Source organism: Electrona antarctica, assembly GCF_951216825.1.
Source record: "Electrona antarctica genome assembly, contig: scaffold_1107, whole genome shotgun sequence".
NCBI lineage: Eukaryota > Metazoa > Chordata > Actinopteri > Myctophiformes > Myctophidae > Electrona > Electrona antarctica.
Window position 1 is genome coordinate 1 of NW_027637141.1, and position 10,000 is coordinate 10,000.

Here is a 10,000-nt window from a genome sequence, read left to right on the forward strand (position 1 = left end):
TCTCTCTCTCTCTCTCTCTCTCTCTCTCTCTCTCTCTCTCAGGTCCATATCGTCCATCCGTGGAGAGCTGCTTCCATATCTAGTGAGGAAACAGTTCTCTAAAAGCACAAATAATGACCACATGACCAAAGATGACACCGCTGAGCACAACGAGAAGAACAAAGATGGTAAAGCTGCACGCACGCAAAAAAATATGATCTGGTTGCAAAACGGGTGAAGTGGCCCTTTAAATAAAGGACGCAAGACAATGTGTGTGTGTATGTGTGTGCGCGTTTGTGTGTGTGTGTGCGCGCGCATGTTACCAGAGTTCCAGATCTTGACGTGCGCCGACGAGCCGTGGCAGCAGCTGGCGCAGGAGCGCTCGTGCTGGAACGACCACCGCGGGGACATGAGCGAGGCGTACCACGGAGGACGGCTGCGCTGCTACGTGCACATCATGGAGCAGGGCCTGTGCTACCGCGTCAACACGCTGGCCGCGTACATAGAGGCCAACCGCCTGGTGAGAACTTACCGTATACGCTTTCATAGAGGCCAACCGCCTGGTGAGAACTTACTGTACGCGTTCATAGAGGCCAACTGGTGAGAACTTACCCTACAGGTACATAGAGACCAACCGCCTGGTGAGAACTTACCCTACAGGTACATAGAGGCCAACCGCCTGGTGAGAACTTACCCTACGGGTACATAGAGGCCAACCGTCTGGTGAGAACTTACCCTACAGGTACATAGAGGCCAACCGTCTGGAGATAACTTACCCTACAGGTACATAGAGGCCAACCGCCTGGAGAGAACTTACCCTACAGGTACATAGAGGCCAACCGTCTGGTGAGAACTTACCCTACAGGTACATAGAGGCCAACCGTCTGGTGAGAACTTACCCTACAGGTACATAGAGGCCAACCGTCTGGTGAGAACTTACCCTACAGGTACATAGAGGCCAACCGCCTGGAGAGAACTTACCCTACAGGTACATAGAGGCCAACCGTCTGGTGAGAACTTACCCTACGGGTACATAGAGGCCAACCGTCTGGTGAGAACTTACCCTACAGGTACATAGAGGCCAACCTCCTGGTGAGAACTTACCCTACGGGTACATAGAGGCCAACCGCCTGGTGAGAACTTACCCTACAGGTACATAGAGGCCAACCGTCTGGAGAGAACCTACCCTACGGGTACATAGAGGCCAACCGTCTGGTGAGAACTTACCCTACAGGTACATAGAGGCCAACCGTCTGGTGAGAACTTACCCTACAGGTACATAGAGGCCAACCGTCTGGTGAGAACTTACCCTACAGGTACATAGAGGCCAACCGTCTGGTGAGAACTTACCCTACAGGTACATAGAGGCCAACCGTCTGGTGAGAACTTACCCTACAGGTACATAGAGGCCAACCGTCTGGTGAGAACTTACCCTACAGGTACATAGAGGCCAACCTCCTGGTGAGAACTTACCCTACGGGTACATAGAGGCCAACCGCCTGGTGAGAACTTACCCTACAGGTACATAGAGGCCAACCGCCTGGTGAGAACTTACCCTACAGGTACATAGAGGCCAACCGCCTGGTGAGAACTTACCCTACGGGTACATAGAGGCCAACCGCCTGGTGAGAACTTACCCTACGGGTACATAGAGGCCAACCGCCTGGTGAGAACTTACCCTACAGGTACATAGAGGCCAACCGCCTGGTGAGAACTTACCCTACGGGTACATAGAGGCCAACCGTCTGGTGAGAACTTACCCTACGGGTACATAGAGGCCAACCGCCTGGTGAGAACTTACCCTACAGGTACATAGAGGCCAACCGCCTGGTGAGAACTTACCCTACGGGTACATAGAGGCCAACCGCCTGGTGAGAACTTACCCTACGGGTACATAGAGGCCAACCGCCTGGTGAGAACTTACCCTACAGGTACATAGAGGCCAACCGCCTGGTGAGAACTTACCCTACAGGTACATAGAGGCCAACCGCCTGGTGAGAACTTACCCTACGGGTACATAGAGGCCAACCGCCTGGTGAGAACTTACCCTACGGGTACATAGAGGCCAACCGCCTGGTGAGAACTTACCCTACGGGTACATAGAGGCCAACCGCCTGGTGAGAACTTACCCTACAGGTACATAGAGGCCAACCGTCTGGAGAGAACTTACCCTACGGGTACATAGAGGCCAACCGCCTGGTGAGAACTTACCCTACGGGTACATAGAGGCCAACCGTCTGGAGAGAACTTACCCTACGGGTACATAGAGGCCAACCGTCTGGTGAGAACTTACCCTACGGGTACATAGAGGCCAACTGGTGAGAACTTACCCTACGGGTACATAGAGGCCAACTGGTGAGAACTTACCCTACAGGTACATAGAGGCCAACCGTCTGGTGAGAACTTACCCTACGGGTACATAGAGGCCAACCGCCTGGTGAGAACTTACCCTACGGGTACATAGAGGCCAACTGGTGAGAACTTACCCTACGGGTACATAGAGGCCAACTGGTGAGAACTTACCCTACAGGTACATAGAGGCCAACCGTCTGGTGAGAACTTACCCTACGGGTACATAGAGGCCAACCGCCTGGTGAGAACTTACCCTACGGGTACATAGAGGCCAACCGCCTGGAGAGAACTTACCCTACGGGTACATAGAGGCCAACCGCCTGGTGAGAACTTACCCTACGGGTACATAGAGGCCAACCGTCTGGAGAGAACTTACCCTACGGGTACATAGAGGCCAACCGCCTGGTGAGAACTTACCCTACGGGTACATAGAGGCCAACCGCCTGGTGAGAACTTACCCTACGGGTACATAGAGGCCAACCGCCTGGAGAGAACTTACCCTACGGGTACATAGAGGCCAACCGTCTGGAGAGAACTTACCCTACGGGTACATAGAGGCCAACCGCCTGGTGAGAACTTACCCTACAGGTACATAGAGGCCAACCACCTGGTGAGAACTTACCCTACGGGTACATAGAGGCCAACCGCCTGGTGAGAACTTACCCTACGGGTACATAGAGGCCAACCGCCTGGAGAGAACTTACCCTACGGGTACATAGAGGCCAACCTCCTGGTGAGAACTTACCCTACGGGTACATAGAGGCCAACCGCCTGGTGAGAACTTACCCTACAGGTACATAGAGGCCAACCGCCTGGTGAGAACTTACCCTACAGGTACATAGAGGCCAACCGCCTGGTGAGAACTTACCCTACGGGTACATAGAGGCCAACCGCCTGGAGAGAACTTACCCTACGGGTACATAGAGGCCAACCTCCTGGTGAGAACTTACCCTACGGGTACATAGAGGCCAACCGTCTGGAGAGAACTTACCCTACGGGTACATAGAGGCCAACCGCCTGGTGAGAACTTACCCTACGGGTACATAGAGGCCAACCGTCTGGAGAGAACTTACCCTACGGGTACATAGAGGCCAACCGCCTGGTGAGAACTTACCCTACGGGTACATAGAGGCCAACCGCCTGGTGAGAACTTACCCTACGGGTACATAGAGGCCAACCGCCTGGAGAGAACTTACCCTACGGGTACATAGAGGCCAACCGCCTGGTGAGAACTTACCCTACGGGTACATAGAGGCCAACCGCCTGGTGAGAACTTACCCTACGGGTACATAGAGGCCAACCGTCTGGAGAGAACTTACCCTACGGGTACATAGAGGCCAACCGTCTGGAGAGAACTTACCCTACGGGTACATAGAGGCCAACCGTCTGGAGAGAACTTACCCTACGGGTACATAGAGGCCAACCACCTGGTGAGAACTTACCCTACGGGTACATAGAGGCCAACCGTCTGGAGAGAACTTACCCTACGGGTACATAGAGGCCAACCGTCTGGAGAGAACTTACCCTACGGGTACATAGAGGCCAACCGTCTGGAGAGAACTTACCCTACAGGTACATAGAGGCCAACCTCCTGGTGAGAACTTACCCTACAGGTACATAGAGGCCAACTGCCTGGAGAGAACTTACCCTACAGGTACATAGAGGCCAACTGCCTGGAGAGAACTTACCCTACGGGTACATAGAGGCCAACCGCCTGGTGAGAACTTACCCTACGGGTACATAGAGGCCAACCTCCTGGTGAGAACTTACCCTACGGGTACATAGAGGCCAACCGCCTGGTGAGAACTTACCCTACGGGTACATAGAGGCCAACCGTCTGGTGAGAACTTACCCTACGGGTACATAGAGGCCAACCGTCTGGTGAGAACTTACCCTACGGGTACATAGAGGCCAACCTCCTGGAGAGAACTTACCCTACGGGTACATAGAGGCCAACCGCCTGGTGAGAACTTACCCTACGGGTACATAGAGGCCAACCGCCTGGTGAGAACTTACCCTACGGGTACATAGAGGCCAACCGTCTGGTGAGAACTTACCCTACGGGTACATAGAGGCCAACCGCCTGGTGAGAACTTACCCTACGGGTACATAGAGGCCAACCGTCTGGAGAGAACTAACGCACCTGGACATCACGTGTGCATTATCCCATTAACAGTTTCCCTGCGGTGATTAAACAATCGTGTTCCAGATCTCCCACTGCGCCGACTTGATCGTTGCTTGTCATGAAAATCCGCTTTAAAACGGTGTAATCGCTTGTCATAGTGTTGAGAAGTATTCCAAAGTGGCGATCACAACAACAGAGCGGAGAAGGAACGTGCGCGCTGTGTGGCACTGCCGCCATTGCAATGCTTTGGGCCTCAATTTCCCAGAACCCATTGCATGCCGGTGGGACGGATGTTTTTGCGATGACGTCGTCAAAACGCATCACTTGATGGAAACCCTGTATGATTTAAAACGTATTAAAAACACAGATCTAAAGAAAATCGCTGTGAAAGAATATATATTCAAAGATTTGTGCCACATTTAAAAAAAAACTTAACAGAAATAACAGATCTAAAAGCTCATAGCGTGGCACTAAAATCATGGTTAAAGTGGTTAAAAGACACATGCGTTCCAGGTTTTAATGGGTTATGGGTCCGGTGTTCCCCCTAGGACAGTGGCTTTCAAACGTTTTGGGGCTCGGTCACCCCTGTAAATAATCTTTTCATCCACGGCATACCCTGAATTATTATTGTTACTTTATAGCCCCCTTACATTTATGTCATGCTAAGGTATGTGATTGTGTAATTCTTTCCCCCTAAGATGTCACGAGGAAAACCATATCCATTTTCCATTAGAAACCTTAACCGCTTGAACCCCAGCATCCCTATTCTGGGGGGAACACTCATCAAGAATAGCCGATCTACAAGCTTGCAACGTGTCACAACGTGACGTGTTGTAAGCTTGTAGATTGGCCATTTTACTAAGTTCCGAGGAGGGTTAAAGTGAAGTCATATTGATAAATTCCAAATATTATCAAAGTTTTATGCGGCACCTTTTTATTAACCCTCAAAATAAGTCTGGTGTATGTGTCTTTGATATTTAACCCATTTTGGGCGGGAACCCCTTTTGGTGTTTTAAACATTATGTTATAATTTAGCTATTGAAAAATAGCAGATCTACAAGCTCATAGCGCGCCACCGAGTGGTGCTTGTAGGTCTGCTATTTTTGAAAAATCGTGAAAATATTTATTTCAGAAAACTGGAGGATTTAGAAGATTTCTTTTAAATTTTGAGGTCAGGCCTAAAGGGGTGTGATGGTGCGCCTGTCTGCGTTGAAATAAACTATACAACAACTATAAAACTATACAACAACATTCTCTAGCGGAAACCTGTGACCCATAGAAAGGTGTTAGCCCTAAGAAGAACCCTTTGCAGGAGACCACTGTTCTGGGTCAATTTCGCAGAGTTACATTTGATTGGCTCAGGAGTAGATTTGAAAACACACGACAACTTCATATATGTTTCCGGGTCAAATCTGCTGCTGATCCAATCAAATGAAACTCTGACAAACTGACCCGGAACAGGGAATGTTTGTGCCCCCTTCTGAAAAAGGCAACTACAGTTATGCACAGAACCTATAGAGGGTATGCGCATGCATAGAGTGAATGGCAGATCGAGTGGCAAAGTAAGTGACAAAGTGAATTTAATTTTGTTTAAAGTCATTTAATGCAATCAGATATGACCTTTCTGATTGGATGTATGGGCTGTCAAGGCCAGGAAGTAGTTTTTTGCCACTCAGTAGGCGTTCCCGCATAACTTTCGGGTATGATGATGATGTCACGCGCATACCCTCTATTCCACAACGGAAACAAGTCTGCAGGACGTTTTTATGTTATCCTTTTTAGCCTTCATGTCTGACTGTACCACGTGCACATTTTTGACTACTACAGTATTAATTATTGATTCAGTCAATCTGCTCCTCCCCTCCATCAGGCTCCTAAACTGTTTGACTACTACAGTATTAATTATTGATTCAGTCAATCCTCTCCTCCCCTCCATCAGGCTCCTAAACTGTTTGACTCCTAAACTGTTTGACTACTACAGTATTAATTATTGATTCAGTCAATCCTCTCCTCCCCTCCATCAGGCTCCTAAACTGTTTGACTCCTAAACTGTTTGACTACTACAGTATTAATTATTGATTCAGTCAATCCTCCTCCCCTCCATCAGGCTCCTAAACTGTTTGACTCCTAAACTGTTTGACTACTACAGTATTAATTATTGATTCAGTCAATCCTCTCCTCCCCTCCATCAGGCTCCTAAACTGTTTGACTACTACAGTATTCATTATTGATTCAGTCAATCCTCTCCTCCCCTCCATCAGGCTCCTAAACTGTTTGACTACTACAGTATTCATTATTGATTCAGTCAATCCTCTCCTCCCCTCCATCAGGCTCCTAAACTGTTTGACTACTACAGTATTAATTATTGATTCAGTCAATCCTCTCCTCCCCTCCATCAGGCTCCTAAACTGTTTGACTACTACAGTATTCATTATTGATTCAGTCAATCCTCTCCTTCCCTCCATCAGGCTCCTAAACGGTTTGACTACTACAGTATTAATTATTGATTCAGTCAATCCTCTCCTCCCCTCCATCAGGCTCCTAAACTGTTTGACTACTACAGTATTCATTATTGATTCAGTCAATCCTCTCCTTCCCTCCATCAGGCTCCTAAACTGTTTGACTACTACAGTATTCATTATTGATTCAGTCAATCCTCTCCTTCCCTCCATCAGGCTCCTAAACTGTTTGACTACTACAGTATTCATTATTGATTCAGTCAATCCTCTCCTCCCCTCCATCAGGCTCCTAAACTGTTTGAGGACCCAGCAGTCCATCCGTCTGCCGTCATCTCTGAGAAGACTTTGGTGAGAACTACATTTTGGTCAGACTTTTCCCAACACTTTCAAGGCCTAATCAACAGAGGGTCAAAGTTGTGTTTCCTATACAATTAGTTTATATATCAGTACGTTATAAACTATTTAAAAACACACAGAAGCACAAAATAATTGCCAGTAACACTTTGGTTAAAGGTCGGGTGTATGACGCATTCTTATCACATTTATAATGCACCTAATGGTTTCACAAGGTTTATAATTATGCTTATTACACGTCTTGGTTGAATGCTTGATTCTGATTGGTCAATCGCCGAATTCAGCGGTGTGTTATTTCTGGATAATGACCGCTCCGCTCTATAACAGACCACTTCCCAATCAAAGGCTCGGAGCACCTGGCTGCAGCCGCTGCACAGCTTGGATTTTATGCTGTACCCAACATGACAGTCATGTAAACTAACACACAATGTCATTTAACTAAACAACATTATTATGTACTTAATTTCTCTGTTGTGAATTATTTTATTTAGTTTATACCATGTTGGTATATATGTACTGACGTCAAGCGATGACGCTGAAATAAGGGGGTAGGGTTTTATACGTTTTTTTACTTCTCCCTACTCCTTTCCGAACATATAAAAGTAAAAGAAAATAAAAAAAAAATACTTGCAGCCAGTGAGGCTTGGTTTTTTTTGTTTTTGTTTTGGGAATATTATTTTATTTTTTCTATATTGCACTTATTTTAATTCTTTGACTTTTTTGTCTAATTTGATCATGTTCGGAATAAAGTTTTTCATTCATTTTCATTCAACATGCTTTCAAGAATGTTTTTGAAAACATTTGAAGCGAGAAATAGACAATGCTCTACCTGAAAATTCATACCATTTGATCAACACTCACTTCCTTGTTTCCGAGGCGACTCGTTGCCTCTGCGGGGCCAACTTGGAATACTTTACTTACTGTAAGCAAGGAAATACAATTGATTAATTTGTGTATTAAGTAGCCGTGTAATCAGCGGGATAATGTCTGGCTAGGTGGTCATTGTTGGGAGATAATTGACCACCTAGACAGACATTATCCCTTACATAACAACTTATAACAAAGACACTTTGTGAGTAAGTAATGGTAGTTATAATGTGCTTACAGTATATATATTACAGGGGGCGGCGGTGGCTCAGAGTGGCTGGATGGTAACCAGTAACCACAAGGTTGCCAGTTCATACCTGGGCTCCCCCAGAGTTAGTGTCGAAGTGTCCTTGAGCAAGACACTGAACCCCTAATTGCTCCTGATGTGCTGGTTGGTGCCTTGCATGGTTTCCGCTACCATCAGTGTATGAATGGGTGAATGTAATGCACAATCTATGTAAAGCGCCTTGGATAAAGGCACTATTTACCATTTACCATTTTATATATGTGCTTGTCATGCCATATGACAAGCACTATTAGTAATACTTCCTAAGTTTTTAGTTGTTATGAATATTTATAAACATTTATAACGAGTGTTATGAAGCCTTATATATGAGAATGCATTATAGACCTGACCTTTGAGTGTTACCATATTGCAGAGTCCTGCAACGGGCCGGGTACCCGCGGATATCCAACGGGCACCCGCACTTGACTAGTGAAAACGGGCGAAAAATATACTTTCATAAGTTCACGGGGATGGGCGGTGCTGAACTGAACATGGGTGGGTAACATTTGATGTTGTACTTTCCGCCCAAACAACATCACTTGTGTAACTTAACACAGCATGCCGGTCAGCTGATCATCTGACAATGTAAACGACACGTGTAACTTAACACAGCACGCCGGTCAGCTGATCATCTGACAATGTAAACGTACTGTACTGTATGCACATTCTCGCATGTGGCTATATAATTATACGGTATTTAAATCTCGCTCTTCCCTTCTTCACTTAACGTCCACATTTCAGAACAAACCTGACCACTGAATGTACCACTATAGGTCTATCTCACAGCCCTTCCCCGCCCCCTTTCCACGCCCCCCTTTCCAGACCTAGTGGTGTTGACGTGACGTCACTCCATAGACATTACATGTAGCCTTACTCATGGACCAGAGCTACATCCCTACCTGCTTTCTCTGCACCATTTAAGGCCGTTTCCAAATGTTAAAATGTAAAAGACTAATATTATTATGAAGAAAACAAGATGTTAAGACCGCTAAACCAAATAGAATAAAGTTTACCTTCAGAAAAAGCGTTGTTTATGGCTTCTGAATGTAGGTCTTTTAACATGTAATGTCTATGGAGTGACGTCACGTCAACACCACTAGGTCTGGAAAGGGGGCGTGGAAAGGCTGTGAGATAGGCCTATTGTTGAAGGCTGCTATCTTGTGTAAAAAGCGTTTTAGACACTTTTAAATTGAGTTACTGTCTGTAGGCTATTCACTTTCTGTAGTCACGGTTAAGTGGCGGACAACGGGTCCATAATTTTTTGTCAAAATTGGACCCATGCAGGACTGTGCCATATTGGTACATACTGTAATGATGATGATGTGTGTATCCCTCCAGGTTGGCTCAGACAGCATCATTGGAGCGTTCTGTCAGGTGGCAGACAAGACGTCCATCAAGAGGTCCACTCTGGGACACTCCACCATCGTGAGAGAGAAGGTCAAAGTCACCAACTCCATCATCATGCACGGAGTCACCATCGAGGAGGGGTGAGGAGGGCGCTAGCCTCGTGCACGCTGCTTAGCCTTTAATATGACTGAAGTCCATGTCGGGCGGAAACCCTTGTATGTCCAAAACTGT

General features: G+C 46.9%; 1 protein-coding gene across 1 annotated transcript in view; it reads left to right on the top strand.

Moving 5' to 3' along the window:
* Positions 1–45: 45 nt before the first annotated feature.
* Positions 46–10,000, top strand: part of LOC306919134 (translation initiation factor eIF2B subunit gamma-like) — a gene marked incomplete at its 3' end in the record, with an annotated part of 15,020 nt that continues 5,065 nt past the window's right edge. The window contains exons 1-4 of the mRNA XM_079531969.1: positions 46–167; positions 306–499; positions 7,201–7,263; positions 9,761–9,909. Of these exons, the coding sequence (XP_079388095.1) occupies positions 122–167; positions 306–499; positions 7,201–7,263; positions 9,761–9,909 (452 nt within the window). The remainder of the gene's footprint in view (positions 168–305; positions 500–7,200; positions 7,264–9,760; positions 9,910–10,000) is intronic.